The sequence below is a fragment of the Uranotaenia lowii genome, chromosome 2, assembly GCF_029784155.1.
Source record: "Uranotaenia lowii strain MFRU-FL chromosome 2, ASM2978415v1, whole genome shotgun sequence".
Lineage (NCBI taxonomy): Eukaryota > Metazoa > Arthropoda > Insecta > Diptera > Culicidae > Uranotaenia > Uranotaenia lowii.
The window spans coordinates 183,978,088-183,994,407 of NC_073692.1; the positions used below are offsets into that span (position 1 = coordinate 183,978,088).

The 16,320-nt window shown below is 34.8% G+C and overlaps 2 protein-coding genes across 2 annotated transcripts; one reads left to right on the top strand and one right to left on the bottom strand.

Moving 5' to 3' along the window:
* Positions 1 to 1,097: 1,097 nt before the first annotated feature.
* On the bottom strand, positions 1,098 to 15,818 carry LOC129748368 (uncharacterized). The gene is made up of 3 exons (XM_055742969.1): positions 15,447 to 15,818; positions 15,273 to 15,391; positions 1,098 to 2,751 (listed from the first exon to the last, which is right to left on the bottom strand). The coding sequence occupies exons 1-3, from the start codon at positions 15,663 to 15,665 to the stop codon at positions 2,451 to 2,453; spliced, it is 639 nt and encodes a 212-aa protein (XP_055598944.1). The 5' UTR covers positions 15,666 to 15,818; the 3' UTR covers positions 1,098 to 2,450.
* On the top strand, positions 1,759 to 2,383 carry LOC129748369 (uncharacterized). The gene is made up of 2 exons (XM_055742970.1): positions 1,759 to 2,040; positions 2,101 to 2,383. The coding sequence occupies exons 1-2, from the start codon at positions 1,810 to 1,812 to the stop codon at positions 2,182 to 2,184; spliced, it is 315 nt and encodes a 104-aa protein (XP_055598945.1). The 5' UTR covers positions 1,759 to 1,809; the 3' UTR covers positions 2,185 to 2,383.
* Positions 15,819 to 16,320: the final 502 nt, after the last annotated feature.

Here is a 16,320-nt window from a genome sequence, read left to right on the forward strand (position 1 = left end):
TTCGACTAATCCGGTCAGGTTCGGCTTTTCCGGTTGGAGGATGACGTGGAATACACCTCAAAGCTCTATGGGCCGATCTGAAACAAAATCAATAGTATTATGACGAGAACCAGCACAACTAAATGATATTTAAGAGCACTTACCATTCTATTTCGATTTTCACATATAAGGCACAAAGCAAAACTTGTTCCTAGAATGACAAAACAGCTTAACCTCAATGAACGGGTTCGGCGAACAGTTATTTTTTTTTAAGAAGAATTGTACCGTTTTGTTTAGCTCAATCCAGGTCAATTACACCTCGCTACGAGGTAAGTTTTACCTTATTTGGATTCACCTTTTTTCTCGGTGAATTGTACCTTTTTTCCAACCTCGATTCAGGTAAATTTTACCCAACTGTGAGGTGAGTTTCACCTCGAAGAGGTAGAAGTTACCTTTTTGGCTTTCACGAGCGTTCACCTTTGCTAACTCGGTAAATTTTACCTTTTTATTATTTTCCGTGTAGTAAAAGGTTTCATGCCGAATTTGGGCTAGATCGGATCACGGGAAGGGGTCGCTCTACGTCGCCTGAAGTTTGTATGGGATTTTGGGACATTTTGTTCGGGAGAAACATGAAAATCCAGTTTTTTATTATCAACTTTGTTCCCCTTCGGCCGACTTCTTTTGAAATTTTTTCTGTAAACCTTAATTATGACAAATATTTCACCCGAAGACTGCATTTCGATTCGAGTTAAGATAAAAAAGTTATTAACTTTTTTATCATAAGTCGTATCGAAATGGTGCCTTCGGATGAAATATTTGTCATTGTTTAGACTTTAAGAAAAACCGTTTTCGAAAGAAATCGGCAGAAGAGGACCAAAGTTATTCATGAAAAGCTGGATTTTCATTATCCTCCCGAACAAAATGTCCCAAAATCTTATATAAACTTTAGGCTCGTTGAGCGACCCCTTCCCGTGATCCGATCTAGCCCAAATTCGGCATGAGACCTTTTACTAAGCCTAGGATCAATTTAAGTCAGCAGCGCATAACATTTCACAAGTTCGAAATTTCCCATACATATTTGGGGCAGTCTAATGCACCCGAATAAAGTCATATTGACACTCAAGAGCGGATTAGGCTTAAGCATAATTGCGAAATGGTGAATGGCACCCCTGAAAAGTTTCATTTTTCGTGCTCAAAGTTGGGAAAAAAATCATTTCTTCTACATTTGATACGAAAGAAACTTACAAATTTACATTGATTGCTTGGTTGTTTAAACGTGTTATTTTAACATCTAAGTCTTCATTCTTGTCGGGAGACTTGAGACATGCAGTTCATCGTCAAGACCTATGTGTAAATATAAGCAAGTCTAAGTATTCAAAATCTCATGTTGCCTAGTGTGGCCTAAGTTTTATTCATGTTTTCTAGAAATTATTAGAAAAAACCTCTACGGATCTTTAACTAGTTTCAAGAGCTTTCAACAGAGTTCTTCAGAGAGTTGCAATATAATTAAGTTTCAAATTATTTAACATGAGCCAGAGCATTGAGACGCTAAAAAGTCAATATTAAATATTTCCTAAATTCACCTAGATATTACCTGTCGTGTTTACTAAAAAAGTGTACAAATTCAGCATTCTGCTGAAAAACATGTTTGCACGCTTTATCCCCCATTAGTTTCATTCAACGAATTTTTCTATCGATAGTGGACGCTTTAAACGTATGCTTTATGTACCACGCACAAAAAATTTCGAGCATCTCTCTTCTCGAAGCCAAACACCAAAAATCAGTTGCATCGATCACATTCAACCCGAATTTATTCAGCAGCAGTTGAAAATGGCAAACAGGACTAAATCAGTGCTAGCTCTACTAACGTTGTGTCTCTTATGGGTGACATTAATCGGTCATGTATCTTCGCAAGATTCCAATGAAGAACAAGCAGAGGTGGCAATCGTTGGAGAAGAAGAAACAGTGGAGGAAATGATCCAACCAGATCCGGAAGTTGAAGCGCAAGACTTGGGACAAAACACGGAACAATTACCTCCTCTTGGCCCCTTGCCGATAGGCGTAAGTTTTTGAATGTTTTATGAATAAAAGTTCTATGTAATTTTACCTGTATTTTTTTAGGGAACCAATATATTAATAGCCCCCAAAGTTTGTCCCGGAAATCAGAAGCTAGACCACAGGGGAAAATGTCGTGGTTCCTGGTAGAGTCAGACTTCTTCCGACCGGATGCCCTTGACCTCCCTCCTCCAGAGAGTATAGAACGGTTACGCTTGAGTCGAAATTTGTTTTGATTATTAGACAGCGACGCGCGCAGCAAACAACAAATAACAGTGGAATGCGCTTAGACGAGCACACATAATTTTTGATTGGGACCATTGTGAGCAAATAAAAAAATTGTTTTGAATACTTTGTCACTGGTGACATGAATTTTGGTTTTTTTTTTTCATTATTCTTTCGTCAGACTAGGCTTACTAAACTATATTCCGGCATTTGCCTTTGGGATCTGCTGCTTGTCCTTGAGGACACACTATCGGGGCGTCTAGCAGCGAAAAAACGGCTGAATTTTCCGGTTCCGGTATCGGTGAAGGAGTAGATTCCGCGCAATTTTCTTTCGTTTTTTGGCTCTCCATCTGCTTCCGGTCTTCACTAGGTTTCTCCGGGTAATAATTGTAGAAGAAGCTTATCTGGTACACCATCGGTCGGCTGTAGTGATGATATTGTTGAGGAACCGGGGCTGGAACACCATTACTGGATGCTGGAATTATCGCGAAACTATCGCAACAAAACAGAACGTGAGCGACGATCATTGCAAATATCACAATTTTGGTCATTTTGTTTGAGACTTTTTTCTCTCCTTCGAGATCTAATGTTTAAAGTTATGAATGGGTATTGGCAAAGACTGACCGATTTATCGACCCAACCACCTGCTTTATATTAAATGACTTCCTTATTCCATCGATCATCGTTTTGTTTGAATAAATTTAAGCAAATATTGACCGCATGGAGTTTGTCGTTTTAAAGACAATTTCTGTGAGCGCAGCTTAGAGGCAGTACAGAGAATACGTTTCAAAAACTGTCTTTGTCATGTACAGACTCAGATGATGACTATCGAACAAATAGAAATCCCTATGCCTCAATAACTTTTTGAAGTTGGTCGGAATTTATGGAAGAGCCCTCATTGGAACAGACGTTCATATTTAGGTAATTACTCCATCACTTCCGAAGAAAAGAAGCCAAAGGAAAGGAACCCGGCGGAACTATTTGGAAAGCGAATGACGATTTGCTTTAAAAACTAGTTTTGAAATGGGATATAGGAGCTTGATGAATCAGTCTGATTCTACGAAAACTAGATTTTTTTTTAAAGAATTAATACACGTTGCTAAGAAAGGGACACATTTCCAGATTAATTATGCGTGGATCGAAGAGAATCAAGTTTGTGAAAATTTAAATCATTGTTTTTTCTATCAAATTTTAGCATAAATTAAAATCCGAAAATAGAATTAAAATATTTCAATTTTCTCAATCAAATAAGGTCGGAAGGTTAAGTTTTTTCCGAAGGAATAGTTAAAATTCACCGTATTTTATTTAAAAAAAACTGATAAATTCTTGAATACAAATATATTGCATGGAAGCTTTTGTCCAACTTGTTCCAATTTATTGAAAATTTTGATTATTTTTTATTACCCCCCTTGTGATGCGCCAACCAAGTGACAAGTTTTCAAATTTGTTCCGGCTATATTTAATATTTAAATAAAACAAAGAGAGCATTTAGAATGTGAAAGCTGAATCAGCTTGGAAAGCGAGAATTCAGAATCCAAATTTAAAAACTACTCAGAAATGCATATTGAAATTTTATTACCGGTATTTTGAATGAGATTTCACATTAAAAGAGAAATTTAGAATCAGAGTTCAGATATAAAGCTCATAATTAAGACTCCGAACTTGGATTCAGAATGTCGATTTCAAAGACAATGCCAATGCTGCTCACGGTGTTTTTTGTTGGGAATTTTCCACATGATAGAAGAGATTCTCTCCTATTCTAGGCCCTATTCACGAAAAAAAAGCTATCTAAGGGTCTAAAATATCCTTTTTTTTAAGTTTAGCAAACAGAATACACGAGTAAAATTTTAGAAATTTCACTTATAACTTTTTCCCCAAAACTTTTTAATTATACATTTCTAAGCATATATACATAAAAACTCTTTCAAAAATAAATAATAAGGTTAGTTTTTGGTCAACCATTTTGGCAAAAAGTTATTGATTTTGAAGTAAATTTTTCAACATTTTATTGTTTCTGTCTTACAAAACCGTGAAATGATTTTCAAACTAGATTTCCAAAGTTTCAGAAAATGGGACGAGACTCTACTAAAATTATTGAAACAGTTAATTTTAATATTTTTATTTTAAGAAAAACACCCAAATATTTTCAAAGTACAAAAGAATTTTTAGAGAGAAACAATATGATGTTGAATGATTAAATTGTAACATTCTGGCCTCAACTAAAATCTACTTTCTGTTCTCAATGGAAATAATCATAGAGAATACACCTTCTTAACAGTGTTTTTGTAAATTCTCCTCAGTGTTGGCAGTTATTTTAAACAGAAAATTTTAGATTTTTTATAGATAATTTTAAAATTTTCTTACAAACTTATACATTTTTTTTTTTAACAATATGTTTGATTAAAAACTTTTTCATCAAAATGATTGAAGATATTATTTATTTTTTAAGAATTTTCATACATCTTAGCTAGAGAATGTAAAACTTGAAGTTTTCAGGAACAATTATTAGACAATCATTTTTTCCATGAATAGTGCGTTAGATAGCGTTAGATAGTCTCCTCTATAACGTGGTAAATTTTCAGAGATGCCGATTTTTTTTTCTTGAAATCGTTCTAAACTAGACAAACAGTGCTATGATTTTTTTTCCTTTTGAAGCTAAAAAACCAGAAATTCTCTTCACATCACAAAAAAAAATTTCCAGATCTTCTGAGAATAAAAAAAATTGGTTTTTATTTGTTCTTCAAGTTTCTCAAGTTCAAATTTCTTTTCTAAAACTACTAAGGGTGGTGTAACCTGGCCCTGATAAGAATTTTAAAAAATAAATTGATAACTGATCGAGTGTATTGAGGCTGAAAAAAATTGATAGACATGAGTATGACATGTCATATAAAACATACAACATTCTTGTAATTTCGATGTAAAAATACATTATTAAAAATTGTTAAATAGCACCAATGCTATGAGCATTGCAAGCTTACATCAGAATTTTAAACAGAGATTGCGCAGATAGATTCACAAAGATATGAATGCTCAAAATTTTCAACTTTAAACCAAGATTGCCGAAAATTATCTGTGTTTTTTGCGAAAAAAAAATCTGATTTCCTGTGATTTTACCCAAAAATTAAGTGATTCATTTTTGTGATGCTATTTCCATTGATTTCAATGAAAAATCATGAAAGTCAGAATTATTATTATTTAAACTAGAAATGAAAAGCTATTTCGAGGTGCTGGATCAAATTTGGTTTTGCATTTCAAAGAAAATTTAATCAATGATATTCGAAACTCATATGCATTTTAAACTTTTAGATAATATTTTCCCGTACATGAAAGAAAAATAAAATCCTTCCAAACTTTTTTTTTCATGTTCATTCAGGGTTCCCACAGAACCGGGAAAACCGGGAAAAACCAAGAATTGAAAAACGAACCGGGAAAACCGGGAAAAAACTGTGAATTTAGACCCAAAACCGGGAAAATTGAAAAAAGGAAAGATCAGGGATTCAATCCAAAATTCAAAATTCAGAATTATAATTTAAATTTCCAAGACAGAGTTGAATAGATGAAAAATGTGTAAGAAGAATGTCCATAAGTTTTAAAATTTATTAGCTACTCTGATCTCTCTTCAATTAAGCCTCTAAATTGAAATTTATTTTACAAATTTTACCAAAACCCAGAGTTTAAAACTACCTCGAAGAGCGAGATGAGAAATTCAAAAAGTCTTCTAAATTTTTTATATATAAAAACATATAAAAACAAACGAATCAAAGTTAAATGTTTGTTGCAAATTTGGAAATTTTAAAAAGATGCTTATATTCTTTTCATGTTCGAAGTTCTTAAACTCAATTCTAAAGCTGAACTCAAACATAATAAAGATTCAAAAATGCGGTCAGGAATTAAAAATTTAGCATCACCATTCGAAGATCATATTTTAATTCAGGTTTACAAGGATTTAAAATAAATGTTTGAAATTATGAATCCCAAAACCCAAAACTTCAAAATTTAAATTAAATGAAACAAATTTCACTGTTTGGCTAACATTTAATATTGTAATCTGATGAATTTAAATACAGAAATCGTATTGAAATTTGATAACAATCAAGATGAAAATCAAGATGACTATTTCGTTGAAGAATTTAATTTAAAAAATATCTTAAAATTAGCTTAAATTTAGTATTTATGAGTCACCGAAAATGCTGTGTTCTGTTTCGTAGAACAGAGTTACATTAATAAATTCATGACATTTGAGTTATGCTGCTAAAAGTGGCACATTTGTCGCAAACGAAAAAACAAGATTTTTCGTATATGATCCGCAATGTGATAATTGAGGAATTGATTTTTAATAAAAAATATATTCTGATGAAGAAACATGAAAATAATGTAAGAAACCTTAGAAAAATATGCAGAGAATTTTATATTTTCACGGTGTATTGTTCAACATTATTAATACTGCAGTTTACCGAAATTTAATTTCCAAACTAGAGTTATAAATTTGGATCAGATTTGATCTGCATAATTTCGTTCCCTTATTTTGAAGTTTGAACATTTCATTTAATGTCATCGACGATTAAAATATTTGAATTTGCTCAAATGTTTGATAGTTTTTGCTAAATTGATTTAAGCATAGAAATTTTTTTCCTAAGCAAATCATTCTATGCTCAAATCAAATAAACTATATCTTCCAGACTCTTGATCAAATTTCCAATAAGATTTCAACCATAATGAAAGTAAGGGGAACTGGGGGTAAAACGCCCACGTCAGGAGGAATCTTTTATAACTCGTAAATGAAGAATGCAATCCAGTAAATTCGACAAAACTTTTGAAAAGAGGACTGTTCTTCACCATAAATATATAAACTGGAACACTTTAACCAATTATATAAAGTCTTTCGTTAAATTATGGAAGGCTTTCTAAAGTATGATTTCCATTTCGTTAGGGGCAAAGTGCGCATATGTGTGTACCCAAACGCGTCATTAAACGTTTATTACGTGTAGGGTAAATGATCTTGAGCGGAACTAATTGGCTCATTTCGACGCAACTCGGAACAGTTGACCAACCGGTATGGATAGGGGTTATATCCGAACGAATATTTTTTTAGTTCAGCAGATAGATCTTGGTTTCTGCTTTCTAATGATGATTTGTAGAATATTTTAGAGTAAATCCTAATAACTCTAGAGCTGTTTTACTGAAGAAAGAATTCTGATCTTGAGCGGAACCATTTTTTACTGTCAGCATCTTTAATAGCTATCATTCCAAATGTTTGTGTAACTGTGAACAATTCAAATAAATTTCATCTTTAAAGGTTTTAAAGTTCAAAAATTGATGTTTTTACGTAAGTAACAAAAACTTAGCCATACAAAGTTGATCTCAAAATATCCGTTCATATTTATTTCTTACTTCAAAAAAGATATCCAGTTTTCACTTTCATTCAGTGTATCTTATTTTGAAAGAATCGATTCTCTTAACTCAAATTTTAGTTATTTTATCCCAATAATTAAATTCCTGAGTATATTTGATTGATTATTTGAATGTGCGTGTGTAGGGTCATATTGCACCGAACAAATTTTGAAGGTAACGACAAAGTCACTTATACAAAAGAAGATGCCCTAAGTTAAACATTTGGCAAAAAAAAGTACATTGCTCCTATTCAAGGTATTTTTTTGAGAATAAAAAAAATCTGTTTTTTGTGATTTGAACAAATTCTGTGATAGATCTCGCTGATGCTAACTCCTTTAAATTCGTTGAAAAATCATAATAAATTGGGTCTATTTTATGTTTTAGTTGAGAAAAATCAGTTTACATTTAAAATCTCATCATACTTTTCTAATTCAAAGTAAGAATTCTAAATTTTTTATTGAACAAAAAAATCTATGGAAATCCAATCGAAATTCAAAAGTTCGGTGAAATCTGTGAATATTTCGAAATTCTGTGTTCTGTGACACATATTCTGTGATAAAAATTTTCTCAAAATTCGGTATAATTGCATATTTTTCTGTGATTTCGGCAACCTTGCTCTAAACAACTCATTCATAGAATAAATTTTATGATAAATTTCAGTTTCTTAAGAATCACGATAAAATTTATTTATATTGAAAAAGTATGGAAACATTAAGTATTTAGCTCAATTTATAAAACATTTTCCGATTTCCATGAGTTCGAGCTCAAGTGTAAACATCACAAACTAGGGAATCGGATAGGTTCAGGCTACCAATTGAATCGTTATGTATTATATAATAGTTTACCCGGTGTGCCTTGCTACACATTGTAGAACTGAAAGAATTTGTGTTAAAAATAATTTGAATTTTTGCTTATTGGAATATCGTTTTTAACTGGAATTTCAACATCAAGAACAACCTCTTTAAACGAAAGCTGCTTCTTAAAGTTCGAATAGTAATGGCAATGAAGATTGATTCTTTTTCTGAAATAATGACTTTACTTTATTGGCTTCATAAGTTCTCGAATTATGCCAAAAAATATGTACCTAGTTGACCTAGTGAAAGTTAAAGGTCACAGGACGTGACAGAAAGGCTTCCTCCTCCTGATCGTCGTCCGTCTGAAAGAAACAATCGAAAAACATTTATTGTACCCCAAAAAATTAAACATTTTGTGTGGCTGGTTTGGTACGCAATGACACCAAATATTGTAATTTTTGGTTCTATTCGAACTCAATTTTACATCTTTTCTTAGCTTAGCTTAGCTTAGCTTGATTGACTACTCACATCCACCTTGAATCATTGAACCCGAAATGCACCTTAAGATGTTTTGATAAAGAATTTCAAAGTATTTTAGTATACTCGTTGATTGATTTCTAAATTTGGTTCAAATACAAGTCAATACATTTCGGATTCCATGATCGCAGGCGTGGCTCAGTAGAACGAGTTCCACATCGCCAATGGTTGCTACTCCGTGATTGACCGAGGCCATCAATTTTGTTCAGAGGTCAAATGAACGGAACCTGGGATTGGCTACACATTCACAATGCACAAAACTGATGCTCTCTCTTTGAACATTAATAACGGCGCCGGCCACGTCCTAGTAGTCAATAGATAGGTTAGAAAAAATTAGAAAGGGATGAAAGAACAACTTTGTGCTTAAGGACCGAGGTCACCTCTGCATCCTTGCAAAAAATTTGGTTGGGAATGTGGGGGAAAGGAAATAATAAGGAAACACTTTTGACTAGTGTTCAGCAGTGGCTATCAGCAATTTTTTCTCCTGAAATATATTTTTATTTATTAGAACATTTGAGCGAAATAAGAAACAACAATTTTGAATGGTGATCTAAAATACATTCGAAGTCAATCGTATACACTTGATATCCATCTTTATCTGTACCTATAATAGTTGTTGCTCACATAATTCAAAGTTCGAAATGATATTCGATATGATGTTCTAAATCATATTTATGTAGGAATTTAAAAACGTATGAAAGGTGTAAAATTTCAAATCTTTTGAAGAAAAATTCAGAAAGAGACGAACTCAATTTTACATCTTTTCTATCCCTAAAGCTGATATAATAAGAAAAATACAAAGGTGTTGCATACATTCAGGGGTGGTAAAACTTGCGTGTGAGACATGAGGCATAAGGCGGCGCACCTAGCGGATTATTTTGGAAGCTAGTAGTTCCGCTCAAGATCAAAGATGATTCCACTCAAGATCATATTTTACTTTTAAAAACTACGCTTTTCATTGATATTTTGATGGAAAACTTGTTACAAAAACCCGAATAATGCTTTTTTAAGAATTTTGCTACCATTTTAGTCATTAAAATCAGTTTATAACGGCCAAGGGTTACAGAAATTGACGTTAAAAGTCATCATAGATTGGTGAAAATTGCAGCAGAAGTGCGTATGTTTTTAAAGCTTCTAATAACATTATTTCATTTTATTAATTTCAGCAAAAATGACAAAGCTTGTATGAAAAGATCTTGAAAAAGTGTTTTTTTTTTTCAACATTTCGATAAGATTCATAAATAATCATTGCCTAGATCTCAGGAAAAGTAAATGGTTCCGCTCAAGATCAGATTTCGACTACTTCCGCTCAAGATGCCGTAAAGTCCAGACTCACGGCTCAGCTGATCGAAGACAGTTCCTGGAACGATTTGGAACTTCTTTGGGCCCGCATTGATCTCGGGGACCGGAAACTGTACTTATGCGTTGTGTACGTGCCTCCTGATCGCTCTAGTGATCTGGTTGTAGCTGAGTCTTTCTCGCGCTGCCTCTCCAAAGTTAGCTCAATCTGCTCTCCCGTAGATGATATTCTTGTTATCGGTGATTTTAACATGCCTGGCTTGAAATGGTGCCCATCCCACGGTGCCTTTTTGTTCCCAGATCCTATGCGCTCCTATTTCTCGGCTCCTTCCAACATCTTCCTGGACTCATTGAGCACCGCGACTCTTCGCCAGATCAACAGCTTCGAAAACTAAAACGGCCGTATGCTAGACCTCTGCTTTATAAACGAAGGCTTCAGGAATCCGACAATTGATTTAGCTCCCGCTCCTCTCGTCAAAGTTGTTTTTCATCATCCAGCTTTAGTGGTCTCACTCGATGTCACTAACATTAACGCCCCCTTAGAGGAAACTGCTTCCTTCTACCAGGACTTCAAAAACGCCGATTACGAAGCTATCTCTCGCGTCCTAGGTTCCATCGAATGGGAGAACGAGCTCGATCTCTCTAACCCCAATGCTGCCGCTGCGACTTTCTCAAACATACTGAACTACATAATCGATCGTCATGCTCCGAAACGCAGCTTACCTTCCAACCCTCGAGCTCCCTGGATCACTAACCAGCTGCGACAATTGAAGACGGCTAAAAACCGTGCTCTTCGATACTACAGCAAGCACAAGTGTCCCTCTACACAAAAGAAGAAATTCCGCAAACTAAACACAGCGTACAAAAAAGCAGCAGGCGTTGCTACCAGAACTATCTTCACCGGCTACAACGCAATTTTAAAACCAATCCGAAATCTTTCTGGAAGTACGTCAAAAATCAGCGGAGAGAATCCGGACTATCGTCTCAAATGTTCTTGAACGGAAACTCAGCAAACACCGATCCTGAAATATGTAATCTGAGAAGTTTTCAAGCGTTTTCACAACGGGGTCCATTTCCTCAGAGCAACTGGATATGGCTGTAAGAAATATTTCACCTCTAGATTCTTCCTTGAACGGTATCACATTCGATGACGCAGCCATTTTGAAGGCGACAGCTAAGCTTAAAAATTCATCTTCTACGGGTCCGGACGGGATACCAGCCATCTTCTTGAAACGTTTCATGCCACACCTACTGACCCCCATTAGGCACATTTTTCGAGCTTCGCTGAACTTCGTAATCTTTCCCTCGCTCTGGAAAGAAGCTTACATGTTTCCTGTTCACAAAAAAGGAGATAAGAAAGATATAAACAACTTGGTTGTTCTGGATCCAATTTTTTCGTCCACGAAGCAATACTTTTCCAACGATCAACACGGATTTTCACCAAAACGATCCACGACTACAAATATGCTGACTTTCACATCGTTCGTGCAAGATAGCTTTGCCATGAAGTCTCAAACTGACGCCATCTATACTGATTTGTCTGCTGCCTTCGATAAAGTAAATCACGATATTGCAATCGTTAAACTCGAACGCTTAGGATTCTGTGGATCTTTACTGGACTGGTTTCGAAGCTACTTAACGGGACGAAAATTATCAGTTCAAACAGGAAATTTTTTCTCAAGACAATTCTCCGCTTGTTCAGGCGTGCCTCAGGGAAGCCACTTGGGACCGATAATTTTTGTCATCTATTTTAACGATGTACTCACTGTCCTTCATGGACCTAAACTTGCGTATGCTGACGACCTCAAACTTTTCCACACCATCCATAGCCAAGAGGACATCGATTTCTTGCAAAGGCAGTTTAATACCTTCGCTCACTGGTGTGACACCAACTGCCTGCCTCTGAACCAGAGTAAATGAGCTGTCATTTCATTTTCTCGCAAGCGGAACTCTTTACACGCGGAGTACACTCTTGGTAACGAAACCATCGCCCGGGTGAACCACATCAACGATCTGGGCGTGATCCTAGACCATCGGCTGGTGTTTAAGACTCATACGAATTACATCGTTGATAAAGCATCTAGAAGGCTTGGCTTCTTATTTCGCGTAACCGAGGAGTTCAAAGATGTGTACTGCCTAAAAAGCTTGTACTGCAGCATCGTTCGTTCAACTCTCGAATATGCATCAGCAGTTTGGTGCTCATTTTACCAGAATGGAGCCGAACGAATTGAGGCTATCCAGCGGCGCTTCATGCTGTATGCCCTGAGACACTTGAACTGGCTAGATCCGTTTCGTTTACCCAATTACGAAAGCCGTTGCCGCCTTATTGATTTGGACACACTTCATGTCCGCCGAAATGCTGCACGTGTTTTAGTCGTAGCGGATCTTCTCGCGTCGAGAATTGACTCTCCCGTGTTGCTGGAAGCCATTCCTCTCAGTGTGCGACCCCGAGGACTAAGGAACCAAAATCTGCAGCTCTATGTTCCAATCCGGCTGAACAACTACGGAGCCAACAGCGCTCTTATAGGAATTTTAAGAACTTTTAACCGCTTCGCCGAGTACTTCGATTTCGACGTTTCAAGAGCCACTTTCCGAAGAAAATTTTTAATGGTATCGAGGAATGTGTAGACTAAGGTAGTTTTCAACTTGTTTGTAACTCATTATTTTATTAAGCTATCATTAGGATCAACAGGTGATCCGTTGATGTTTTTACACAAACAAACAAACAAATAAATAAATAAAGATCATTTACCCTATATTGATTTAAGCCCCCGAAAGTGTTTGACAGGAAGAAACCCTTGTAGTTTACTTCACAGATTGAAAAATGTATTGCCACGCGCAGTGTTGCCAGATATACTGACATTCTTGTAAAAAGTTAATTAAATCATTATGAAATTCAGGAATTTCAAATATTTCCGTTTATATTATAGTTATGTTTTCCAATTTAACATAGAAATTTCTTTTGAAGTATTGTGATGAAAATTGTACATACATTTAAACAAATATGAAACATGCATAAAGATAAGCGGACATCGCGCGCTTTGCCCCGTCTCGACATATTTATTTAAAATCAAATAACATAAATAATTAACTATCGAATAAGGAATTTGTTTGCTTTCTGATGAATGTTTGTTTGCTTTCTGATGAATCATTAGAACAGATGACAGGTGTTTATTTTTTGCTTTTAGATGCCGTAATTCCTTACGATCAAAGTTGAAAAATTGCAAGAAAAACTCCTAAAAAATTTTGTTTTCGTTTTTCGTCAATTTTACGTGGTATAAAAAACTTAGAAGGTCCACAAATGTTCAGGAACGCATAAAAGTATAAACAGAACAAACTGGCATTTTCAGAAATGTTGAACAATGTTTGGTTACAAATACTGATGGTGGCGCATTTTGTACCTAGTTCCCATACTTCCCTTTTACGTTACTTCAGACTTTATCATACAAATTTAGCTTACGGGATAGGAGGGGGTAAGTTTTTTTTTTAAATACACGACTTGTTGCATGTTAAAGAAATTAAAAGTGAAAAATCAAACAGTAAAAATATATTTTTTTAAAGCTTGTTTTAATTCATGCATGGTTTGAGAAAAAAAAAATCATGGAAAAAAATCAGTCAAATTTATATTATTTTGATGATGTTTTATGATGCTATTTCCATTGATTTTAAATTAGTGAACCTGCATACAAGAGATACGACATCTGATCCCTTGTAAAATAAAATACAGGCCACATCGCCAAATCCTTAGCACTGTTTTGTGGCTCAATGTTCAAGCTCTAAAGTGAACGCTTAGTAAATCTTACAAAAAAATATTGAATTTTACGCCCGGTGGATCGCGATCAACGTTATGAATAACTTAAATTTTGTTATCCTACACATATTTTTCTAACTACGAACACGAACCGCCAGAGCAGTGAAAAAAAAATGCTTTGTTGAAACTTACGTTTTTTCTCCCGGTTGTGGATCGGCAGCAACCGCCATCGAAGAACCAGAACAGTTTGTTTTGGTTCTGTTCTCTATGTCAACATGTTTAAAGACTCTTTAAACAATAGGAATAGATTTAAACAGCTAAAGGGTTGTCTATCATCAATTTCAATTGGGCTGTCCATTTATGACTTCTTGTTGTACAGTCCTTTTATAAAAAATAAGCAATGGAATCACTATCATAAATTTAAAAAAAAACTCAATATATCAACATTTTTGCCAGACTCTGTCTGAGAAGCGGTTTAATTTTTGTAAAAATCCAAAGAATTGGTAAATTTTTCACGAAACTTTTTTTCGAATTGTGATCTATAATCTGTCATTGCCATGACAAGTCTTTGGGAATAACTTTGTCAACATTTTTGTTTTGCAATTTAAAACCCATGTTTCGTGATGCATTTTGAATTTAAATTATTTACTTTATCTGTATTTGTCCAATACTATTTGACCATTCAGGTTCTATACTTCGATCCATTACAATTATCATACACCTGTTGTTTGTTGTTTCGAAACGGCCCGTGTTTGGGTACCTCATTTAAATTATAGGCTTATTTTGCTTACATGATTTTCAAATTACTACTTGCCAACTGATCACGAATTCATACTGGAGACTGGAAGTTCGACTAATAAAAAAATTCCCATATTCAAAAGAATCTTATTTTAAGTGAATACATTTAGCAATATCTTAACATTTTTAATTTTTTTATGCAGCTTTGAATTTCTGGGATAGTTTGAACTCGAAAATTAAATTCTTATTTGAACAACAACTATGACAGTTTTCAAGTTAATACATTTCACCGAAGAGTCTTACTTCAGCAGCCCTTCAGTACTACTCAAGAAGTACAGTTGTACTTTTTCAACGAACTTCTATGCAGTGGAGAGAATCCTCCTATTGAAACATCCAATTTTGAACTCGGTTTTATCTTATTCCATTCAGACACTTGCTCAAAAGTTTCGACATATATGGGGATGGGGAGATGAACACAAAAAACAAATGATAAAAATAATTACGTTGAATTTTCCTCATCATCATCATCGAACCCAGCTCTGCTCCACACTTCCCGACATTTTCCATTTTTATCTGGTTTCTTATTCCCAGGGCACACAACTGGGGCAACAATGATGTTATTCTGAAAGTGAATTTATAATGAGTTTTTCGATTTTGTATGACTTTAGAATTCTTACTGGTTTGAACAGAAAAACATTACTGAACTCTTGAGGAATATTTTTGAAAATTCTCTCTATTTCATCCTCCACCGATGCCTTGTCGTCATCGTTGCCATCTTTCGTCTCCCGAATAGTTACAGGTTGTGACGTGACAGATTCTTCGGTACTTTCACATGGCTTAGCATCGATTATGCTTTGCACGAAGAGGATCGTTACAATAATTGTAAGATTCTTCATTGTTTGTATTTAATGCAGCACTCAACTTTTATGGCTCTTACAGAATTACAAGTATCAATGATTTTGTTACTACAAAAAAACCGCAGCTGAATATGATGAGGTCAGCTTTAGAACTACTCAATGAAGATAGTTCTGTAATGTGATATCCGGCGTCAGCAAACAAACTCTCTCGACGAATAAGTCTATCGTGTAAACTTTATACCAACATATATCTAATCACACTCATTAGAGTGACCTATATGCAAACATTCCTTTTTAAAATGTTTTCAACGCCAGTTTCAGAATTCTTAAAATAAGAATATTAAAAATATTAAAAAAAAATGCTTCTAAATTTATTTTTCCTTAAATTTTGTGAGCCCCTTATAAAATGTCATTTTGTCGTCTCGTAGTAAAGGTTAACAAAATTTAGTTCTATAGTTACATTACCTTAGTGCATACCTGTGAGAACGTGAGGCTCTCTAGCCACGATCGGAAATTATAATGCACTTTATCTGATCATTCGTCATCACTGGTAAATCCCCCTTCGCAAGCTCTGCTGCTGGGGAGAATCGAATCCGGTGAATGAGTTAATTGGTAGGTGTTGCCCTTCTCTCGTAGAAAACCCGGAGGGGCTTTAATGTCACTAACGATTCATACCTACATAAGAAGTTGAGTC